Genomic DNA, 24379 nt, shown 5'->3' with positions numbered 1-24379 from the left:
TGGGCCAGCCTGCCTGGCAATGCAGCCACAGACAGTGGAAGATGACTGACCTGCATACATGAGCTGTCACATACATGCCAGCACTCACCCTCACACTAACACAGGGCCTTTGTCGTTAGAGTTTTGTTAGGTCTTTAGTTGGATTCTGTACATTTTAATTTTTATTTGCTGTGTAGCCCAGGCTTGCCTCAAACCATTCTTGAGTCTCCCATTGGCTGAGCTGTCTGAGTCGGGGGTTGCAAGCATGCCACTGTGCCTGGCACAGCTTTTGTTTTAATACGATTTAATATCTGACTTTATTTGGATGTCAAGTTTTAAATGGTACATTTTCAAGCTTTGTTTGAAAAGTAAAGTGATTTCTTGGCAGATGTTTTCCTTCAAACGAGTTACTCATTGACTGGCCATTTCTGTGCTGGGGATGAGAACCAGGGTTGTTTGTGATTTATGAGCCATAGTCACTTGGGACTTGATTTATTTTAGGGTTTTTTTGTTTTTTGTTTTTTATCATTTTTTTCATCTTTATTAACGGGTATTTCTTCTTTACATTTTCATTGTTATTCCCTTTCCCAGTTTCCAGGCCAATATCCCCCAACCCCTCCCTATTTTTTTTTTAGATTTATTTTTATTTATTTTTTGGTTCTTTTTTTCGGAGCTGGGGACCGAACCCAGGGCCTTGCGCTTCCTAGGCAAGCGCTCTACCACTGAGCTAAATCCCCAATCCCCACTTAAGATTTCTTACACAACAAAACTCCCTTGACTTTGTGCTTAGGTGACTAATGCCCTGAAAAAGCTCCTGGAGAAGGTGTTCTTTCGAAGACAGACCTTTGCCAGTTTTCCTAGGGTCCTGGCACTTCCTGTCTGTTAAAAGCAGGTTTAGTTGGGACAAGGACCATCAATTGGTAAGGAGGATTAGTAATAGAAGAAAATGTGGAGACAGCCTAACACACTGGAGTGCAGTCTTCAGCCGCCTTCTGCTGTCGTGTCTGTCTTTAGTGCTGAGTCTGCTTTCCGCAGACACTAGAACTGGGCTCGTCTAGAGCATCCAGATTTCCAGATTGCCGTTGTTGGGCTCCCTTTGAAAGCAGGCAGGACGGGGAGCTGTCCTGTGTCAGCATCCTGGAGAGGACCACAGGAAGCTGGGCTACCCAGTGACCTGAGATGCCACCCCCTGAGTTGATAAAGATTTTAGGTAGGTGAGAAGTTGAGTATTCCAGAACAGCTAGGGCTACACAGAGAACCCAGTGGGGAGAGAGAGATTAGATTTTCCTTGGTTAGCTGTGGCTTGTGTTTATGTGGCCCAAGAGCTAGGAGTTATTTTGTGACTATTTGTATGACCCTATAGCTAAGGGGCAATCAGAGAGAGGTGGGGGGGAGGGAGTGCACAAGACCAAGCGTGCGAGCATTCATGCACGTGTGTTGGAGACCAGCCTGATTCAACTTTTTTTTTTTTTTAAATTGTGTTCCCTTGTACATTTTAGTGGATATTTTAAAAAGATATGTGTATGAGTGTTTTTGCCCACATGTATGTATGTGTACCACATATGTGCCTGGGGCCTATGGAGGTTAGAAGATAGCACTGGATCCCATGGAAGTGGAGTTACACATGATTGTGAACTGCCATGTAGATTCTGAGAAGCAGACGTCTGTCCTCTTGAGCATCATCCCATGTTGCCCAGGCTCACCTTGAACTGGGCACGAGGGATTGACCTGAAGCAGCTTCTTGGGTAGCTGGGAATGCCGGTGAGCACCTGTACACCTGCCTGATAAACATGTTTATGTGTAACTGATAATACAGGATTGTTATGGAAACCAACTGGAATCCAAGGGTTGCTATTGACTTTAGTTAGTGTAGTGTGAAAATAATCAGTTGATAACTGAAGATAGGCGAGGACAGGGACCATACCACACATACAGGATGACCAGACAGAAAAAAGTTTGTTTTTTATGAGATAGGTTTCTTTTGTGTAATAGAGCCCTGACTGTCCTGGACTTGCTTTGTAGACCAGGCTGGCCTCAAACTCACAGAAATCTGCCTGCCTTTGTCTCTCTAAGTATTGGAATTAAAATTGTGTTCCACCAAGCCCAGCCAGAAAGACTTTTTAACAAAGGAAACTGGGAAATAAGACCAGGTGACATAAGCCCAAAACATCAGGAATCACAATTAGTTTGAAGGGACTCAATCTCTCATCTAATAAAGCTCCAAATCAAGCAGAAAGATGACATCTGGCCAAACGATCTGGCTATATAAGGCAGCTACAGCTGACAGGTAGAAGGGAATAAGGGGTGGAAACACAGCCTACAGGAGCAAGTGCTGGGCAAGACAAACTCCTAGTGTCAGTACTAGACAGAAAAGTCCTGGGGGCCACTGAGTGTCACTCAAAGTATCAGTACTAATGTTAAACTTTCTATGTCTCATTATCTTTACCCAAACTGATTATAGCAAGTATACTAACATACATACACTGGCAGACAGATGTCTCCCAGGGGGAGGGGGGGAGAGATCTCCATCTCCTGTGACTCCCAGCAGCCCAGTGACCAAGTAGTTCTCAAAGGAGGGAGAGTTTCAGGAAGGACATGAGTCAGGTCACTCTGTCAGGATCTCACATGCTTCACTAATCAGAAATATCTCTGGATATTGCTGGATGTCCCCTGGGTGCCAAACTTGTCTACCGTTGAGAACTGCTGATACAGAGGATTTAAACAATATGGCAAACGAACCAATAAACATGGATAGAAATTTGTGTTTAATAAATAAAATGTAGATTGTCTTCACCACATAAACACTTAGCAAAATAAGCCCTGTGTTAGGATAAAAAAAAAACAAACCAAAAACTCAAGTTTCAGAAAATTAAATCCTAGCCAGGTTTTTAGCAGTCATGAGGCAGAGGCAGGAGAATTGCTGTAAGTTCAAGGATAACCTGGGCTACACAGTGAAATCTTGTCTTAAAAAAAACAGACCCATCCCCTAAAATGGAGAGAAGAGAGACTGGGTATGGTAACGTCTGCCTGTGATTCCAGTTCTAGGAAGTAGAAGCCGCATTGGGGGTTCAAAGTTCTCTTCAGTCACAAGAGCTAGTCTCAAAAACTTGAACAATCAATTCTATAAATGAGAGTTTGAGACCACAGTAACACAAGCTAGTTAGAACTTTGAAAGGGAAGCTAAAGATTCCTATATAGGAACTTCATATATATATGAATGTATATATGTATATATATATGTATGTATGTATGTATGTATGTATGTATGTATGTATGTATTCTTCTGTGTATTTCTTGGAATAAAGAGATTGAAAGGTGGTACAACCACTCTGGAAATCAGTCTGGCGGTTCCTCAGAAAATTGGACATAGTACTACACTACCTGAGGACCCAGCTATACCTGTCCTAGACATATACCCAAAAGATGCTTCAGCATATAACAAGGACACATGCTCCACTATGTTCATAGCAGCCTTATTTATAATAGCCTGAAGCTGGAAAGAACCCAGATGTCCCTCAGCAGAGGAATGGATACAGTAAATATTGATTTACACAATGGAGTACTACTCAGCTATTAAAAACAATGACTTCATGAAATTCATAGGCAAATGGATGGAACTAGAAACTATCATCCTGAGTGAGGTAACCCAATCACAAAACACACAGGGCATGCACTCACTGATAAGTGGATATTAGCCCAAAAGCTCAGATTACCCAATGATACAATCCACAGACCACATGAAGCTCAAGAAGAAAGATGACCAAAGTGTGGATACTTCAGTCCTTAGAAGGAGGAACAAAATAATCATAGGAGGAAATACAGAGTATGGAGCGGAGACTGAAGGAAAGGCCATCCAGAGACTGCCCCACCTGGGGATCCATCCCACATGCAGCCACCAAACCCAGACAATATTGCAGACCCCCAAGAAGTACTTGCTGACAGGAGCCTGATACAGCTTTTTCCTGAGAGGCTCTGCCAGAGCCTGTCAAATACAGAGATGGATGCTCGAAGCTAAACATTGAACTGAGAATGGGGTCCCCAGTGAAAGGACTGAAGGAGCTGAAGGGGTTTGCAACCCCATGAGAACAACAACAATATCAACCAACCAGACACTCCAGAGCTCCCAGGGACTAAACCACCATCCCAAGAGAACAGGGAGGGACCCATGGCTCCAGCTGCCTATGTAGCAGAGGATGGCCTTGTCAGCCATCAATGGGAGAAGAGGTCTTTGGTCCTGTCAAGGCTCGATGCCCCAGTGTAGGGGATTGTCAGGGCGGGGACGTGGGAGGGAGTGGGTGGGTGGGTGATGGAGCATCCTCATAGAAGCAAGGGGAGGGGGGATGGCATAAAGAGTTTCTGGAGGGGAACACAGGATAGGGGATAACATTTAAAATGTAAATTAAAAAAATCCAATAAAACGAAACAAAAAAAGAGATTCAGAAACTATCCCTTTGAAATGGGGTTTAATCTCAGCACTCACCGAGCAAAGCCAAAAGGATCTTAAGTGTTTGAGACCAAGACACATGGTGAGTTCCAGGCCAGTTAGGGCTACGCAGACCTGGTCTCAAAAAACGGAACTCTTTTTCTGCCTCTGAATAAACGAATGACTATAGCTGTTTTCTGTCTTACAAATGAATAACTACAGTATACATCCTCACCACCAGGATAAAGCAGACAGTATTCAGGAGGAACTAAATCCACAAGTGTATTACTGGAAAATAAGAGCATAAGCAGATTGAAGTAATCCAACGAGGGGAAATCTGATTTTGTGTTTGTTAAATTTGATCAAGAAGAAATTAGAGACAAATACTTTCAAAAAAGATATGAAGGTAGATTGAAGGTGACACATAGGAACACATCACATTGGGCTGGAGAGATGGCCCAGAGGTTAGGGGCACTGGCTGCTCTTCCAAATGACCTGAATTCTGTTCTCAGCACCTGCGTGGCCGCTCACAACTGTAGGAGTTCGTGGGATCTGGTGCACGCTTCTTACTTCCGAAGGCATTGGGCACACACATGGTACACAGAATGCAGGCAAAACATTCATGTATGTATAATAATAAAAGGAACACACATGCTGCTCCATGGCACTGCCTCTGGGGAGCTGTGGGTCATGTATGAAGAAAGCAGGGTTTGAGCTGACCTTCCAGGTAGAGATCATCTTGAACAGGCTCCAGGCACAGAGGAGGGAGCTCTATGGAATTTTCGTAGAACAAGTAATTCCTGTATTGTTCAGACTTCAGGAGTCACCTAACTAAATAATTGAGCTCCTGCTGTGTACCCAGCATTGGGAATAGTAGATGACTAGAAGCAGCTAAAGTTCCTGTCTGGAATGCACCGAAGTTTGTGCCTGGAAGGAAATGAGCTCATCAGCGACTCATCAAGAGAAGTGGTTTATTACGGCTGTGCTCAGGGGCTAGATGGGAGGTATGCTTTGCTCCGAGCTGCTGGTGAGCGGTTGGGTAACTCCTACAGTGAGATGACAGCTGTGGAGAGGAGAGAATGTAGAAGCCATTCTCCACAGAAGTGGAAACTGTTGGGGCTGGGAGAAGATATGATAGAGCCTGCAAGAAACCCGAGGCTGAGGTCAGGAGGAAGGGAAAACAAGGCCCAGCCATCACTGGATATGCTCAGATAATGCTTTTTACCTTGTGGCTAATAAAGTCCCTGAAAGGTCTTAGACAGGTGTGTTAGCATCAGGTTGGAGTTTCAAGAAGCTCTTTAAAGATTTGGAATCTAAGCAAGAATGAGAGCTCATTGAGAAACATTAAACCTTGTAGGGCATGTGCCATACCTAGGCACCTGGTGTCCTGATGGGTCCTTGAAAGGGCTTGGGCAGCTCTATAACTTTGATTTTTTAAATCTTATTTTTAATGATGGTTCTTAAACACTTGAACTTCCCTGTTGGCCCACCACCCAACCAGAGGTAGTGGAAAAGAAAGGATATGGGGGAAATGGACCTATTTAGAAAGGTTCTTTGGAGCAACTCCTGTCTGGGTTGTCTGGAAATCGGCAGTTCAGTTCACAGATTAGCAGGCAGCGGCAGCTCGATCCACTTGCAAACACCTCACTGATACACCAGCAGCCCAGTTTTGTAGAGTCAGGTGACACGATGACATGACCTAACAGAGACAGCAAGGCCTTTGCCTCTGCTCGAGTCAGCAGGAGGGAGTTGGAGGGACACCAGGAGAAGTTCAGGGAAGCAAAAATCAGCAAGACTCAAGATCCACAAGTATTGCACAGCTAGCTGTACAAGCAAGCCAAGCCCTCTCTTCATCACGCCATTGAGTTCTATTTACACCCTGCAAACATCACGTGTCCTCCATGTGTCTTGCCTCAGCTGCCATCACTGCCAATCAGCCTGAGTTTGTGGAAGTGGCACACCACCAGAAGTTTCTCTCTAGGGAGTCCCCACAAATGCAGCTCAACTCTGCAGTGCAAGGCAGACCAATACATGCGTGTCCTTAGCAAAGAATCCTTCATCACGTGTCCTTTCACATGCTTGTTTTAGCAGAACAACCTCTCTCCTGTGTCTGCTTGAGCCTTTCACACCTGTGTCCACTTTCACACGTTTGCCCCAGCAAAACACCATCCAACTGACTTTCCAAAGCGCCCTTCCGTTTCCACTTCACAACTCCACTGGATCTGCTGTTTGCAGTCCTCATTCTTAAGCTGGCTCCATTCATTGCTTGTGGCTTTCCCCACAGAAACTCTGCACCATCGGTCTCCCACATATAGGGCCTCCCATCTAATGTCAGTTAATGCTCAGTTTCACACTTCACCTGGCCTCTTAGACCTTCCTTTGAACACTGGGTACAAGTCTCTGTGAAGGGCCCTGTGAATCTTGCATTTGTCACATTGGGGGTCAGAGGAGCCTGGCCAGAGCCAGGAGGAGTGGCCAGCAGCAGCGCTGCCCCACAGCCTCTCACTCCAGTCAGCCTAGGGGAGCCCCTGCAAGTTTGAAGTGTCCTCCCTTCTATTTGAGCATAAGGTCTGGGCTCATGTTATTTACCATTGCTGTTGGTACTGTGTCCCTTCAGTGGGTGGAACAGATATGTGTGGGTGCATATCACCCATGCATATCTACTTCTGTGTTTCCCTGTGTTAAAACCATGCACTTGGGGTTGGGGATTTAGCTCAGTGGTTAGAGCGCTTGCCTAGGAAGTGCAAGGCCTTGGGTTCGGTCCCCAGCTCCGAAAAAAAAAAAAGAACCAAAAAAAAAAAACCATGCACTCACACTCACATTCCATTTCCACAGCACTGTAGAGCGCCTTGAGCCCACCTCTGTTCCCCATCACTGGGAAGCCTGGCTCTAGTAGGGAGCTCTGGTATTTCCCTTCACCTACTGGAATCTCCTGGTCTTAAAAAAGCAAAAACACTAAAAGGCCTCCAGCATATTCAGTCTTTCCCTACCTTAGCCCAAAGTAGGCCCCTCAGTCTGTCAGTCACTTGTTTGCTCCAGGGAGCTCTGTGTAGACACTTGTGCAGGGCCTGCTGGGCATGCGTTGTGAGAGGGGTTTATAGGAAATGGCCATTCTGTTCTTGGAGGAGTTGAGAGCAATTGCAGAGCTGATCTCTGTGTGGGTTGTGAGAGTCACGCAGTCGGCTGAGGATGCCTGTCCCTTCCGCTTTCAACTGAATGTTCCCTCCGTCCCTACGGTAGTGGGAAAATACATCATATGTGTGGGTGTGTATTCATGGGTTCAGCTGGGAGATAGGTCTCTCGGTCACTCTGTTCTCCCGTATCCCGATCCCCCAGGATGATGCAATAAAAGACAGGTGTCTCGGGAAAAGAGATATGCGACTGTGAGACTGGGGACGTCTGTAGCTACTAAATACTGGCCCAGTGTACCCAGGGAGTGTGACCCAGTGGTGTGTCACTGAGTACAACCATAAGCACACATGATGTGCTCTGGAGAACAGGCACGGGGAGGCGAAGTCTTGGTTGTTGCACTGTCCCTGGCTTCCCACACGTGTCCACTGGCCATCGTCTTTAGCCGGGTTTGCCCAGGAAGCCTCCTCAGTGAGACTTAAAGTCGTTTGTGGAAAACTATCTCGCAGCAGTGGCCCCCTTGCCACGCATGGGAAGTGTCCATCAAGAGCTGTCCGGAAGCAGTGCAGCACCAGCCATTTGTGTGACGCAGTCACTTCCAGACTGACCTGATTTTGAAGGAGAACTGTCAATATACCGGTGGATTCGAGGGCTGACTACCCTGGAAGATACAGTGCCATCCACAGCCGAGCCCCTCTTCACCCAGCATGGCCGGGGAAAGGGAGTCCAGTGGCTCTAGCTATTTCTGGAAAGCAAGTTGTTTAAAATACTTTTAGAAGAGGTTGGGTATGGCGCCACACACCTTCAATCCTAGTACACAGGAGGCAAAGTTGGGCAGATCTCTGCGTTCCGGGACAGCCAGAGCTATGGAGAGAAACCCTATTTCAAAAACAACAGCAAACTTTGGATTGTAAATGGTTAAGAGCTTGCAGGGGACCTGCTCGGTCCCCAGTCCCCACGTGACAGCGACAGCTCTATTCCCTGAGGTCGTGTCCTCTGGCCTGTACATGGTACACATAAACTCACACAGGCACATACACACACTAAGATAAACTTTTTAGAGATTTTATTTTATGTATGAATGTGAATATACCATCACTGTCTTCAGACACACCAGAAGAGGGCATCAGATCTCATTACACATGGCTGTGAGCCACCATGTGGTTGCTGGGAATTGAACTCAGGACCTCTGGAAGAGCTGTCAGTGCTCTTAACTGCTAAACCAAATCTCCAGCTCTACCATAAGATAATTAATCATTAAGAGAGATACTTCTATGGCTTAAGTATCTCAGACCTTCAGAGACTTACACCCCCAGCTGACTGATGGTCGAAGACCGTCATTCAGTCCCCAGCCTCTTAGACAAAACCCAGGAGGAAGGTGGGATGGATGGTAGAGCTCATGGCCAGCCATGCACACAGAATGGAAGAGAGGGTGGGCAGAGCTGCTGGGGGGTGGGGAGGTAGGACACTCCACCACTGGGGAGAGAATGAACACAGGGTGGCGGGTTCAAGGGTGTGTGCTCTTGGAGACGAGAAGGAAGGTGGGGTGGACTGATGGCTGGGGATGGGCTTGGGTGCCCAGATTTGCATTGTAGAAAGCCAGGAGAATGGTTTGGAGCAGGGCCGGACTCAGGCTCTGGCAGGCAGGTGCAAGCTGCAGAGATGGAAGCCAGAGGGGACTGTGCTGTGCTGGAGCTGAGGGAGAAGCCAGAGTTGGAAGATAGCCAGAGTGACCACAGCCAAGGACAGTAAGAGATGCTCTGGAGCAAGCTGCAGGCGTGTGCGTCTCTGTCTCAAGAACGGGGTCCGGGGAGAGGCGGAACACAGATTTAACAGACGTAACAGCATTTTAGATTCAACTTGGAAGCCAGGCATAACTGCACATGACTTTAATCCCAGCACTTGGGAGGCAGAGGCAGATGAGTCTCTGAGTTTGAAGCCAGCCTGGTCTACATAGTGAGTTTCTAGGATAGCCTGGGCTACATAGTGAGACCTTGTCACCAAAGGAACTTAGTTGCCACAGTGCACTCACCCTGAGTGGTTGTCCGTACACTGCTCCTTTAAAGTGTTTTCCTCCCCCTCCCAGTACAGACAGCTCATAGGAACATGGTGCAATGATGGTAGGGTTTGGGGGCCATGGTTCCTTTTTTGTCCCCCACAGTCCTTCTGCTTACCAGCTGTTGACTCAGTCCTCCTCTTCCTGATCCTGAGGAAGTTCTTAACATGGTTGGCACTCCCCCACCATGGCCCCCTGTCTTATGTCGAGTAAGCAGTTCTATTCTGATTCTCACATCATACTGTTTCCTCTTATCCTCTGACCTCCAGGTTGTCCCCTCCCACACTGTCTTCTGTCTTCCTTTTGGTCTCTTCAGTCCCTTAGCTTCATATCGTGTGTATACGTGCATTTGCTCTCTCGGGCTGCGGTGCCAAATGACCACAAACTGGGTCTACTAAACTCTACAGTGCTCACTCAGCCTGAGTGAGGCTCTGAATTGAATCCCTACCACCACTACCCTCCCACCCCCGGAAATGGGCTCTCTTATGGTTCTAGAATCCGTGGTCAAGGTGTAGACAAGACTACTCTCCCTCTGAAGGCTCTGGTGTCGGTCCTTGCCTCTTGCAGCTTCTGGTGACTGGAGCAGTACTTAGGCTTCCTTCCACTTCAGTGTGTACCACCATCTTGCCATGGTGAGCCTCTTAGTGTGTCTCAAATCTTTCTCTCCCTTCTTATCTAGACAGTTTCTCCATCCCGAGTTCAGTGGCATCTCATCTCAAGACCCTAGTGTCATTCCATCTGTAAGACCCTAATGTCATTCCATCTGTAAGACCCTGTTTCTAAATCTGGTCCACGCTTAGGTGCTGGGTGTTAGAGTGGGACGTGTCTTGTGGAGGACTCGGCTCATCTCCATGTGTACCCCCTGTACCCTGATGATGACCAAGTGATTCCAGCCCAGGCTCCTCTGCTCAGTTTCCGGGAAGGTATCTTGAGACCCGTCTACAGCCTGAGATGTCCTGCTTTGTCTCCCTCCCAAGCCACGGAGCTGTTCTTAGCTGTTTGCTCACCTCGGGACCCACGGCTCTGTTCTTCCAGGTGCTCAGGTGGGAAGCTCGGACCCATCCCTGCTCCCTTAGTCCACCTGCAGATTCCTGGCTCACCGTCTCTGACTCTTCTGCCTACAGCTCCCCACCTTGGTTCCTGTGCCCCTCAGCCATTCACTGTGGTCCGTACATGCGGTCAGCGCGTGAGTCACCCTCCTCACACCTGCTGTTGGTTTCTATCCGCCCACTTGCTGCCCTCACTGTAGCCACAAACTCCCCTGACCAGACACATCCCTACCGTCTGCTCCACTCCCCCCATTCAGCTATCTTGTCTCCTGGCTTCCTTCTCACAGGGGTGGTAGGTGACCCGCTACCACTTCACTAGGCAGACCTCTCTAAGGTGTCCGCTGTCCCATAATCATCCTCCATCTCAACCTGGATCCTGTACCTCTTCACTCCTGACATTGACTTGCCAGGGTTTGTCAGTAATTTGTGTCTGTCCTCATAGCATCCAGTGAATTTACGTATTAGTTCCTTCCCCTAGTGTTAGGTCCTGGGCCTGTGAAAAGCTCTGGTACCTGAGGACAGCCTCAGAACGATGCTGCTGAGATGTGTCTAGCTCATGTTTAATCAACCATGTGGCCTTGGCCCCATTATTCTGACTCCTCAGATGTAAAGTGGGCATCATGTAAGAACCCCCAGGGGCTACCATGTGCTCAAGAGGTGGCCTAGCTCTTGCTACCACTACATTGCTTTAGGGCAAAACACCTTACCCTTCTTTGAGCTATCTCAAGGTATGCTGCTCATTCTTGCCCTTGGCTTGCCCTGCTCGGGGCTGTATCTGCTTCTGTTTTGCACAGTATGGAATATAACTGTGCTTCCTTTGGTGACCTTTAGTTGCTTGTGCTAGTGCAGAACAAGCCATATATCTGCCCTTGGCCTTGGAGTGACTAGGCAAGCTCCAGCTTGCTGGTCCAGGCCAGCCGGGGCTGACCCTGTGCTGTTGCACTGCATCAGCTGGTCCCCCTCCCGTGCTTGTCAGACCCTGGCCGTCATTGCAGCTCAGCAGCCCTGTCTGAAGGTTTCTACCTCCGCTGAGCAATGACACTGCTTACTTACTTGTCTACACACAGGCATTGACTGCGCTGTGGGGCTCATTGTTTTCACCTTGCCCTCGCTGTTTCCTTTTTCTTTTCCCTCTGCTCTCAGCAGGTCATCCAGCCTTTCTTAGATGGCCCTTCCCTGGGGAGCCCTGCTCTGCCCACACATCCTGGGAACCCCTCCACATCTTCCTTTTCTCCTCATGCTCCTGTCTCGTGGTGCCCCTGGTGTCTCTCCTACTGTCTCCTATTCTGCCCCCCACTGTCATATACTCAAGGAGGGCTGGGCCTCTCTAGGCTGATTCCTGTGCTTATGGTGTCCCGGGATCCTACCTAATGCCTTTTATGTGGAGGAATTTACTGGTTCCTTGTTAGGGGATAAAGGATGTGGTTGACCATATACTAGAGGGTTGGGGCCCAGCACAGTAAGCCATATATCCGCCCAGTAAGATGAGTGTCTGCTAAGCAAGTGTAGTGTTCCAAGGAGGGCTTGCTTAGAGTTAGGGATTGCCCCTCTCCGTGTAGAAGTATGGTTTTTAGACATTACATGGTGCTGTGGGATGAAAGACAGGGCCTGCCGAGGAAGTGTTAACCGGTGCTCTCTGTTCTCTTCCCCTAGACACCATTCGCTTCTCACTCAAGATGATCTGATGTCTGAAGTGAACTCTCATCAACCATGATGGCTACACAGACGCTAAGTATAGACAGCTATCAAGATGGACAACAAGTAAGGCCCTGACTTATTCTGCATCCTGACAACTGCCAGGCAGCCTGACACTAAATTCAGACAGCTCCTTATGTGACTGTTTAGTGTTCATGCGCTTGCACATCCAACTTTAAATGCATCCATTACTTACCAGAGCTCAGAGCTATCAGTTGTTATGCTAACTCCTGAAGTGACGCCACCTCCTGACCAGCCACCAACCAGTCTATGGAGGGAGTTCCAGGACAGCCAGGGCTACACAGAAAAACCCTGTTTCAAAACCAACACAATACAAAAAAACAACAACAAAAACCAAACCAAAACAGGCACTGACCTAGCATTTGTGAAGACCTGGGTTGATCTCAGCACTGGGAAGGGGAAAAAAAAAAGACAGAAAAACTGGATTTTTTTTTTATTGTGTTTTTGCAATGTTAGTAATAGAATTTAAGGCCTCATGCTTGGCAAACACTTTATGCCAGTCTCCTTGGCTAGGCGTGCTGAAGGTTTTGATGTTGAGACAGTCTTTCTCTGCAGCCGAGACTGGACTTGACCCCTCGATCCACCTGTGTTGGTGTCCTGAGTGCTGGGGCATAGGCGTGCACTGCACACCTGGCTCTGGTTTGCTTAGAACGCTTGTTTGTTGTATTTAGGAGCCTGTGTACCACAGGGCATGTGTAGAGGTCAGAGAACAAGTGGCAAGAGTCAGTTCTCCTTCCACTGTGCGGGGCCAGGCTCTGAACTCAGCCTGTCAGTCTTGGCAGCAAGTGCCTTTATCGACTGAGCCATCCGGCCAGCCCCTATTTGTTGTTTGGCGAGACAGGGTCTCAGGCTCTTGGCCTTGAACTTGTGACAGTACTGCCTCGGCCTTCTGAGTATGAGGTTACAAGTATGGCGTCCTGGTCTGGAGAGAAGGCACAGCATTAAGATTGTATGCTTCTCTTACAGAGATTCTGAGCTCGGTTCCCAGATACCCTAGCAGCTTACAACTGCCTGCAACTCCAGCTCTGTAGTACCCAGTGTGCTCTTTTGGCCTTCAGGGTCACCTTTACTCATACTTACATATACCCACCCACCCCGTGCAGACGCGTGATTTTAAAATATAAGTAAATCGAAATAAACAAGATGGGAACCTTGTGGCTTTATCTTCCCAGTGTAAGCACAGGCTGGCACCGTCCCAGGAACGCCACCCTTAGTGGAGCTTCACTCCAGACCTTGTGTGTGCTTGCACTGCTGTGTTTTGATGTTGGTAACCTCTTGCTGGTCCGCTCACTGAGGCTGTCCCTGGACAGTGTTCTCATAGGTGCCGTGTGTGCACCCACAGCAGCTGAGGAAAAGCTCAGCTGACGGACTGTCCCCTCCGTACAGCTGGGTCCTTCTCACTGCTCCCTGGGTGTTCCCAGTTGGGCTGTTGAGTTCCTACCGGGCAGAGTTGGCAGAGAAGGAATGCCACCTGCCCTCTTTTGCCCCAGCCACAGGATTTGAGGGAGACCAGGGAGTCTGTCAAGGGTGTCTGGGAGCTGAGGCAAGCTCTGCCTCCCTGTCCTTGGTGACCAGTTTTGCACCATTTCTGTTTGCAGACCTTACTTTAGTGTTTTTGCTATTTCAAGTCTGCCTTAGACCTTTTTCCTTTCCTCCCTTCCCCTCCCCTCCCTTCCACTCCCCTTCCCTCCTCTCCCCTTCTTTTTCCTGCTCTTCCTCCTCCCCCATGCACTTCCCAGTTCTCTAGTTATTGTTTTAGTATGGGGAGGGCCTCGTGTATGGAGCTCAGGTTGGCCTCTAACCTTCTTGGTGTCTGCGGATGATCCTCCCGCCTCCCTCCTAAGTACTGGAATTACAGGTATGTGCTACCACACCCAGCACTGGGTGGTTTTTTTATAATGCAAATCTAATAATATATCTCCTCCCTAAGGCCTGAAATCCCCCACCCATGTCAGGCAAGATCCGAACTGCCCCAGCTCTGCGTGCATGCGCAGGCCGGGTGGAGCGCCAGGGCAGCCAGTGCCTCCAGACGGCTTAGGAATCTCTGCCTGGAGGCTCTGCCTCTGGCTGCTGCAGTTGCCCTCCTTCCTGTCTTTAGGTCTTTGTTCAGACTAGACTTCTACCTGCCTTCTGTGTGTATCCTGTACCAGACAGAGTGGTGACAGCCTCCTGCAGCATGCCGCTGCTCTTTCAGGGACATTCCGTGTCCCCTGTGTGGACAGTCACGCCATCCTGTAATGCTTTTTAAAAAAGTATTTATTATCTTTATTTTATGTGCACTGGTGTTTTGTCTGCATGTATGTCTGTGTGAGAGTGTCAGATCTTAGACATACAGACAGTTGCGGGTTGCCATGTGGGTGCTGGGAATTGAACCTGGGTCCTTTGGAAGATCAGTCAGTGCTTTAGCTGCTGAGCCTGTGATGCAGCCCCTGTGATGGTTTTTTATACACACGGTCAGGCCACCTTTAAAGGATTGTCTGTTAGGCTTTCATTGCATATTTATTCATTTAATTTTCTGAGATTCTGAGATGGCATCTCACTGCATAGCCCTGGCTTGCCTGGAGTTCACTGTGTAGACCAGGCTGGCCTTAAACTCCCAGTGACTCACCTGCTTCCCCCCGCCCCCCGCCAGTGCTGGGATTAAAGGTTGGCCACCTTGCCTGGCTCCTTGCTTTGTTATTATGTGTGAGCCTGTGTGAGTGAGTTTATGTGTTCCATACCTGTGGAGGAGTCCTCAGAGGCCAGAAGAAGGTGCTGGGTCCCCTAGAACTGGAGTTCACAGGTGCTTGGAGTTCTGTGGGTGCCAGGAACCAAAACCAGGTTCTCTGGAAAAATAGCTAGAGAGCGCTCTTAATTCTCTAGCCCCAGGTTGCCTTGGTTTTTGAAAGGAAAAAAAAAAGAATTCTCCAAGTATGTTGTAGAATCTCTTAAAGATGGCGACAGAGTGGATGTCCTTCTAGGCTGCCAGAAAGCATTGGGGGCAGGGTTGGGGGCGGGGCCCCTGGCTAGTGTGGAGACAGGGCAGCCTCTTCCTAAGATAAGTCTATCTGAGAGGCAGAGACATAGCTTGTGTAACACAGAGAACATGCTACAACCCTAGTAAACACACCTGGCCTCTTCACTGTCTGGATAAGCTGCCCTTCGTTTAAAGCTGTGTGTCGCGGTGGGAGAGACGGCTCACTGGTTAGGAGCTCATCCCGTTCTTGCAGAGGGCTGGAGTTCGCTTCCTGCAACCACATGGAATGGTTTACAACCATCTATAACACCACTTGTGCGTGCACATAGACATACACACACTGTCTTATGCAAAACCATGAGTGTGTGCTGGGGTAGACTAGGAAGGAAGTTGCACATGAGCTACATGCCCAGCCCTTGTTCATATTTGCATAATGGCGCAGGGTTACACGTGGGAGAACCTGACCCTGTCACAGAACTGTAGTGTTGCGTTTGAGGTTTGTGTGAGTGAATATAAGAAGAGCAGACCTTCTGTTCTCCCTCCCCCCAAGTTACTCATTGGGAGAGTGGCTAGAAGAGTCAGCTTGCACTGTGTCCCTGACAGCCAAGTCACCACACTTCCTCATACATTTGCCCTTCATGCTGTCTGCTCTTGGAGCATACGAGAGTCAAAGGTTTGCCGCTAGTGTTGTTCATGTTATGGGCAGTTATCTGATCTTCTGACAGGATAGCAGCACTGTACATGTCTTCTGTAACAGAACTTCTCCTTTTCCAGATGCAGGTGGTCACTGAGTTGAAAACAGAGCAGGATCCCAACTGCTCTGACCCGGATGCAGAAGGAGTGAGTCCTCCTCCCATCGAGTCTCAGACCCCGATGGATGCCGACAAGCAGGCCATTTATAGGTAGTGACTGGGTGTGGATTAGAGAGAATAATACAGATGTGTGAGGTGGGACTCAGGGCTGGGATCTACACTGAGCACTTTGCGGATTGCGATGGCACTTCTAATAAGCACGAGTAGTAATAGAGACCTAAACTCGGGTAACCTCCCAGGAAGTCTTCAGAACAAGCATGGTGGTGTACACTTAGACTCTCAGCACGGGGATAGACAGTTCAAAGCCAGTTGCAGGCCAGTCTGGACTACCTAACAAAACTCTAAAAGGGAAAGAGGAGGCCTAGAGAATGGGTCAGCAAGGAAAGTCTTACCATGTAAATGAGATGACCTGAGTTTGATTCCTAGAACCCACAGAGGGTGAGGAAAATGCCATAGATTTGTCCTCTGACCTCTACATGCAGTTCTGGAAACTGTCATTTTGCTCTCTTGACCTTATACCCAGGTATCTCCTGAGTGAGGACTCACTTCAGTTATGCAATATCTTTTCTTGACCGGCTTCCTTCACATCAAATGGTTTATGTGAGGACTCTAATTAGAGCCTGCTGGGACTTTCTTCCTCTTTGAGGCTGTATCCTGTTTATATACCACGTTTATCCTTCAGCAGACACTGGGCACTTGGGGTTGGGTTACCTCGTCCTTTTTAAGATGGGATCTCTCTGTAGTCCTAGCCTGCCCTGGAACTCACTATATAGATAAAGCTGGCCTTGAACTCACAACGATCCACCTGCCTCTGCCACCCAAGTGTTCCACACACCCGGCTGTGCGTCCTCCCTTTGACTGTAGTGTCCTGTGAACGCAGGTCTGTAGATGCACAGCTAGCTGTACACGGGGTGTTAGAAGCTTCACTCATGATCCTCAGACTAGAAACAGCCTGGATGTTTCTCGACAGTGCTGGGCCCATGGAAAGGAAGGTATATGGCTGCCACACGTGTTCACAGGAACCCAGCTATCTTAAGCCCTTCTCAGAAGCCTTGCATTTTGTATAATTGCTTTTCCATGACACCAAGAGAAAACTTGACGATGGTGACCCTGCTGGAACTAGGGTGTCCAGCATGGCACACGGAAGGGAGAACAAGAAAGGCTGGGTGTCCTAGAGCTGCTCTGTGTCCTGTTTACAGTGGTGACTAGACAAACTAAGGGTCTAAGAGCCAAGAGTGGCCATTTTATTGTTGGATAGTTGACACATACAGATTGAAATCAGGCATGGTAGTCCATGCTATAGCCCAGGACTATGTAATGAGACCCTGTCAAATAGCAAGCAAATAACAAGGAAAAGTTAATGAAATGATTAGGAATTTTGAAAGATATTTTCATATAGTGTAAAGCTAACTCATTAAAAATATTTCATGAAACAGTTCTATTCAGAGTAGCCATACTCTGACTACTAAACAAATTAAAAAACAAGTGATGGATGGGTTGAGAGAGATGGCTCAGTGGGGAAGAGCACAGATTGTTCTTCCAGAGGACCTGAGGGATCTGGCGCCCTCTTCTGGCCTCCATGGGCACCAGGCGTGCGTGCACGTAGCATAAAATTGTAAAAGAATATACAGAAACAAGTAACGGGCTGTTTAAACACCATTCATACAGGCCAGACAATGCACTTCTGTAACTTCAGGGACTTGAGGCTGAGGCAGGAGAGCCTCGAGTTAGAAGCCTGACTGAATAACAGATCCCTGTGGCAGTGTGGGCAGAGGCCCGTCGGTGCACACATCCAGCGTGTTCCTGGAGGGATGTGGCACACCCTCGCTCTGTTTCCCTACAGGCACCCGCTATTTCCATTGCTAGCTTTGCTGTTTGAGAAGTGTGAGCAGTCCACACAGGGATCAGAAGGCACGACGTCCGCCAGCTTCGATGTGGACATTGAGAACTTTGTCAGGAAGCAAGAAAAGGATGGGAAGCCCTTCTTCTGTGAAGATCCGGAAACAGACAACTTAGTGAGTAAAGTCGGTGTTTTGTTTCTACTTTTTGTGATTTAACTCTGTTCTTGCAGTTTACCTTCCTGGTCTCCTGGTTTCTAGCTAATTTTCCCTTTAACAATCTAACTAATTGTGCCTCCTCGTGAGGTGGGGCTCAGTGCTCTCGTGGGTGTCTGAAGATTCCCTGGGGCCGGCTGCTCCCGCACGGGGGGGAGTCTGCTCCACTTGAGCCTCGAGTACAGGTCTAATCTTAGAAACAGGCTTGAGTCGTCATCTGCAAAGCAGCTCCCTCCCAACACTGACACCAGTTGCTCTGCCTTCTTCCTGTCCAACGCAGTGGAGAGAGGTCTTTGAGGACACAGCGTCCTTCAAGGCACCTGCACTGCCTGCCTTTGAGCCTGAGCCTCTGCCAGACTCAGATGAACTTAGAAACCCCACAGCAAGGCCTTCTCTGGGTTTTGTGAATTCCCTGTGGGACTCAGGCCTCAGCGGGTCTTTGGAAGCGTTATTGTCTGTGGATAAAGTGTGTCAGTGTTAGGTCTGATGCTTTACATTTCTTACTTGATCTTTACCACCTGAGAGGCTTCCAAGGTGGGCCGTGTCAGACTCTGCCTCGTGTGCTCTGAAATGCCTGTCATTTGAGCAAGGATCAGAAGAGCTTTTGGTTCTGGCCCATCCCTGGCCTGGCTCAGTCGGTGTTTTGACTGGCAGCACCATCTAAGCCCAGTTCACACTCCATAGCTTTTGCTACTGACCAGTCTCTCACTGCATCAAGAATGTAGATGACTTCATACATGAGCCTGTGGCTGAGGGGCTGGCCTGTGCTCCCAGCAAGGAGTACCAATGACAGGGCACTGTTGGCATTTGTGACCCATTGCTTGGGAGCAAGTCTCTTCGGTGCTTGGTGACATCATATTAAACAGGAGAGAAATAACACAAGAGCTTGGGATCTAGAGCTATGCAGAGTTCTCAGACTTGACACCAGACGCATGATCCAGAAAGGGCAGAGCTGGAGGTTGGCCTTTGAGAGCCACCTACAGGACAGATGGGATGTGGAGATGGAGTGGGGCGAGGCTGCAGCACAGCCACGCTGAAAGGGGCACCCTGCTCTGCGTGCGGCCCAGGTGCAGCCCGAGTAGGGCAGAGGCCAGGACACAACGCTGCTCCTCTCCTCTCGCTAGCACTGCCGCTGTCTCCATCTAATAAGTAAGCAGTGTATGACGATGGCAGCTTCTCATACAGACGATGGCACACTGTTTCCCACTTCAAAGTCTGTATTTTCCCTACCTCTAGATGGTGAAAGCAATCCAGGTCCTGCGCATTCATCTTCTTGAACTGGAGAAAGTGAACGAGCTCTGTAAAGACTTCTGTAGTCGGTACATTGCCTGTCTGAAGACAAAAATGAACAGCGAGACCCTGCTGAGTGGGGAGCCTGGAAGTCCGTACTCCCCAGTGCAGTCCCAGGTACTTTGGGGCCCAGTGTGCTTCTTGGTCATTGTGGTATTGGTCACTTGGCGTTAACTCCCGACCTCCTGCTCCTACACAATTGCTGGCTTCCATGATGACGTAAGACCCTTACCTTGTTGTCGTCACTGTAGCCATTTCAGGGAATGTAGTCAGGGTACCAAGTGCATCCTCACTGTTGTGTAACCATCGCCACCACTGTAACCCCAGGACTCTCCCGTCTTCCCAGGGGAAGTCCTCTCTCATTAGATACAACTCCTCCTGCTCTCCATGGCCCTGTCATTCTCTTTCTCATCTCTGAATTGACTAGCTGGGTTCCTCACAGAAGTAGACTCATACAGTATCTGGCAAACTTCTCAGAGCTCCCTGGAGCCTAGTCAGGGATGAGGCACCACTGTGTTTTAACCATGCTGGTGTGTGCTGTTTCGTCATGAACTTTATTTGTTTATCCCTGACAGCAAATGGTATTTTCATGTGCTGACCTGCCGTCTGTGTGACGTCTTTGCTAAAAGGCTGCTTACGTCTTTTGCTCATTTTTTAAACTTTTATTTCCCTTAAATTTCTGAGTTTTGAACATTCTAATTGTCTGCCAATGTTTATCTGCTTTGACACCTGCTGCTAGGAGCTCTCCTGCTGGACTGCTTTTCCTTCCTGTTTGTCAAAAGCCGGGTGGGTGTTTGATGTTCTGTACCATGAGGCCGGCCGTGATTATTACAGCTCTTGGCGAGTCTCAGGCATCAGAGAGATGGTCTCCTCCCTCTACATTTTCCTTGGAACTGTTTTCACTCTCTTCCGGTGGCTTTGCTCTCCCATATAAGTGGTCAGTGCTGCTGTGTAGACCTATAGAACAAATGCCCCGTGGGCACTGACAGACTTGCACTGACCCTGTGCCTCGGTTAGGGGAGCTGACTTCTTTACTCTGTGACTCTTCCGTCCAGAAACACGGCACACGGCTGCATCACCCGGACCTTTTCATCAGTGCTTTGTAGCTCAGCACAGTGACCCCTGAGCTTTCTGAAGTACACACGAGGAGCTGGGTGTAGTGGCACCCCTAGTGCCAGCACTAGGGAGACAGAGGCGGGCAGATCTCGGTGAGTTTGAGGTACACACACACTGAGACTCTGTCTTAGTACACAGGCGCGTTTGTCTGAGTGACTGTAGATGGATTGTGTTTGTAAAGACTCACTTGTTTTTAGATGTGTGGTGTAGCCTACATGAATACCTACCTTGTCTGGATTCTGAGGAGGACAGAGGAAGGTGTCAGGCTCCCTGGAACCACCGTGAGGGAGCTGCCATGTAGTTCTGGGAACCAAACCCTGCTTCCTGGAACCACCCTGTGTGCCCTTATCTCCTGAGCCGTCTCTGCAGCCCCTGCTGGCAGTTTTAGGTTTTTGTTTTCTGAAGAAAAGCAGTTAAGTTTTGTTTTGGTTTTCTTTTTGTTTTTTTGAGGCATGGGTTCTTTGTGTAGCCCAGGCTGCCTTAGAGCTCTGTATCTTGGGCTGGAGGGACAGCTCAGAGGTTAAGAGCACTGACTGCTCTTCCAGAGGTCCTGAGTTCAATTCCCAGCAACCACATGGTGGCTCATGACCATCTGTAATGGGATCTGATGCCCTCTTCTGGTGTGTCTGAAGACAGCGACGGTGTACTCATATATAATAAATAAATCTTAAAAAAAGAAGAACTCTGTATCTCTGTAGACCAGGATGGCCTCAAACTCATAGAGATCTGCCTGCCTCTGCCTTCCAAGTGCTGGAATTAAAGCTGTACGTCACCATATGGCTTCTTTCTTTCTTTTTTTCTTTTTTTAAGGTGGGGCTAATTTTTAAAGTGCCCTAGGAAGATTCATAAGAAAATCATACAAAGCATATAAGCCTGTGTGTTTCTGTAAGCAGGTGTCGGTTGTAGAAAGTAGTGGATTTCATTTTTTTAAAGGAAGATTTGTTTATTTACTTATACATATGAGTACACTGTAGCTGTCTTCAGACACACCAGAAGAGGGCATCAGATCTCATTACAGATGCTTGTGAGTCACCATGTGGTTGCTGGGATTTGAACTCAGGACCTCTGGAAGAGCAGTCAGTGCTCTTAACCCCTGAGCCTTTTCTCCAGCCCCCATGGATTTTATTTTGACATTCCACACATGTGTATACGATGCTTTGGTCATGCTTACGGGTCTGTTACTTTCTTACCCTCTTCCCCATCTGAGCCTCTCCCAACAGTGGATGTTTGTTCTCAGATCCTATGGCCCTGATGAGTTCATTTCTCCACCCTAAGTAAGGTGTTTATTTGGCCATTCCCTAGTTTGTTTGTTCCTTTCACTGGGTTCTGTACACATAGGAACAGCTCTGTTTGCTCCCTTCCTGACCTCTGTGCCATTTGTTGGGGTTTCTTGCCTCATTGCATCAGCTGAAGTGTCCATTGCTGACTAAGCGTGAAGGCAGACTTCCTCCTCTTGTCCCTGGTTGATTCTGGTGCCTCCCAGCCTGTGGTGTCAGCTTTTCTTGTGTTCATTCTGTCCTGAAGGGTTTGGTCATAGAGAACTGTTGCCCAAGCCGCGTCTAAGGAAGCTGTGATTTGAAGCAGGGTCTCTGCTCACCTTGGCTTGAACAGCGAGATGATCATATGCAGTGTGGCTGGTTGATTTGAAGCAGGGTCTCTGCCCTCCTTGGCTTGAACAGCAAGATGATCATATGCAGTGTGGCTGGTCGCATCTCTCTCGTTCCCAGTGGGACACTGGCTTTCCAGAACCCTGCCAGCTGAGTCTACTCTGGGGCCCTGCCTCCCCTTCCTTATCGCAACCTCATTATGATATGGCTTCCTTTGGTGTTTCGAGCATGGTTTGTCTGTGTTGTAATAACTCTCACGATGCGACTGTTCTGACATTCAGCAGATTCAAAGCGCCATCACAGGCACTCTCAGCCCCCAGGGAATCGTGGTGCCAGCGTCAGCCCTGCAACAGGGGAATGTAACCATGGCAACAGTGGCAGGTAGGACCACGTCAAATGGACACTTTTTCCACAAGCCTTTGTCTTAGATTTATTTTTATAGCAAAATCATTGTAGGACAAGGGCAGATGAGGTGTTTTCTGCTGTGTAGATGACTGCAGATAGAAGTATCAGGAAACAGGACCGACTGTTTGTAGGGAGTGACAGACGTGCTCAGCATGGGTCACAGAGCCGAGTAAAGGGGACGGCACCAGAAAGAGAACAGTTACTATGAGACATAACTAGGGTGCAGCGTGCAGAAGGCAGAGGCAGGCGGAGCTCCGTGGGCTCCAGGACAGCCAGGGCTACATGCAAGACTGTTTCTAAACACAAACGAAAAGGAAAAGACCACCAGAAGACTGGAATGACGGTGTCCGTTACCCAGTACTTTTAGCCAAGCTCTGCGTATGCTGTCTGTAGGAGAGGGAAGCATAGACGAGGAAAGGAGGGACCCGCCAAGGGCCTGTGCTGGGCAGGGCAGAGCTGGGGGATAACTCGTCTGACCAAAAGTTTGACAAGTATTGCTGACCATTGCAGTTGTTAAGAGGCTCCCCAACTGGCTTGTTACTTCTTCCATAAGCACATCGGGAAGAATGGCTTTAATGAATGGCTCTAATCTTAAATTCTCTCTCCCTTCTGAGGTGGCACAGTGTACCAGCCTGTCACCGTCGTCACTCCACAAGGCCAAGTGGTCACGCAGGCACTGTCTCCCGGGACGATTCGGATCCAGAACTCGCAGGTGTGTGCAGCCTCCTAGACGGACCCACTGTGACTGCTGCTGGCTGGGGCAGTGTGAGGGCTACGCTGTCTCCTTGTCACTGCTGTCCAGTTTGTCTCCTTTCATGCTTCATCCCCTTATTGTGGAGATTGGCAGTCTTCAGAGCAGTCTGGGACACCAGGGAAGCTACTCATGGCCCTGGAAGCAGCCGTGGCCAGAGGCAAGGCTGGCTTCCGTGAGTGTCCGCTGTGTGCTCCGCAAGACTCCAGTCCTGGAGTGCAGCACGGCCAGGCAGAGTGTCCAGAACCACGAAGCCCAGGCTGTACCCCTAGCCCAGGGCAGCACCCCAAGCTCTGGAAGCATCCCAGGCCTCTGCTTGGCATCCTTGGCATGGCTGGGGGTCTGTGTTGGAGCCAGGCTCTCACCTTCAGGCGTTTGGCTTCCAGAACAAGAGGTGACCTGTGACTTGCCATGGCCATGGTCATTCTGCAGTTCCTGTTCCTTTGACCTTCCTGGCTGGAAGACCCTGGCAGTTCTGGAAGCATGGTTTTTTGTTTTGTTTTGTTTTGAATAATTTAAGACAAGGTTTAAAGTATAGTTCTTACTTGGTGCACACAGATTCACTTTGTGAGGTCTCTGTCCATGTCCTCATGAAGGAGTCTCAATACCGAGCCCTGGTGTGGTCCTCGTGGGCCACAGTGACTCTCAGTGGTATGGGAAGTCTGGAGCTGCCATCTGGCCACAGAGGTTTGGAGGCCACACTAGAGAAAGAGACGCAGGCGACACTGACATAGGTGGGGGCTTCAGAGCCGGTCTGAGCTGTGACTGCTCGGGCCCAGGCGTAGAGGAGAGCTAGGTCTCACTGATGCTGCCGCATCTCCATGCCAGCCCTCGTCCCTGGTGGTTTTCCATGTGAAATGCTGGCAACAGCAGAGCCCTGTCCACTTATTGACGAGTTTTCTAGGGTTGAGTTGTGCTTCCTCTAGGAGGAAGCTGCTCTAAGTCCAATGATGAGCTAGAACTGTACATGTACTCATTTGTCTTGTTGGAAAAGAAAAGGGTTTCGTTTGCTTCAGGGGAATTGGGCCAGGGTTCA

General features: G+C 48.8%; 1 protein-coding gene across 6 annotated transcripts in view; it reads left to right on the top strand.

Annotated features, from left to right (window-relative positions):
* The window catches only part of Pknox1 (PBX/knotted 1 homeobox 1), a 41538-nt gene that overhangs the window by 4751 nt on the left and 12408 nt on the right, over window positions 1-24379 (top strand). The window contains exons 2-9 of one of the 6 annotated variants that reach the window (XM_032888513.1): window positions 10388-10622; window positions 10712-10773; window positions 12290-12397; window positions 16083-16210; window positions 17964-18135; window positions 19411-19581; window positions 22469-22568; window positions 23207-23304. In XM_032888513.1, the coding sequence (XP_032744404.1) occupies window positions 12347-12397; window positions 16083-16210; window positions 17964-18135; window positions 19411-19581; window positions 22469-22568; window positions 23207-23304 (720 nt within the window). In that variant the 5' untranslated portion in view covers window positions 10388-10622; window positions 10712-10773; window positions 12290-12346. Of the gene's footprint in view, window positions 1-10387; window positions 10631-10711; window positions 10774-12289; window positions 12398-16082; window positions 16211-17963; window positions 18136-19410; window positions 19582-22468; window positions 22569-23206; window positions 23305-24379 lie in introns of all 6 variants that reach the window. The other 5 variants (XM_032888512.1, XM_032888511.1, XM_032888515.1 and 2 more) reach the window with 5 other exon arrangements.

The sequence above is a fragment of the Rattus rattus genome, chromosome 18 (genome assembly GCF_011064425.1).
Source record: "Rattus rattus isolate New Zealand chromosome 18, Rrattus_CSIRO_v1, whole genome shotgun sequence".
In the NCBI taxonomy this organism is placed as follows: Eukaryota; Metazoa; Chordata; class Mammalia; order Rodentia; family Muridae; genus Rattus; species Rattus rattus.
Note: the sequence above shows the minus strand (reverse complement) of the source record. Positions and strands in the feature narration are given on the sequence as shown.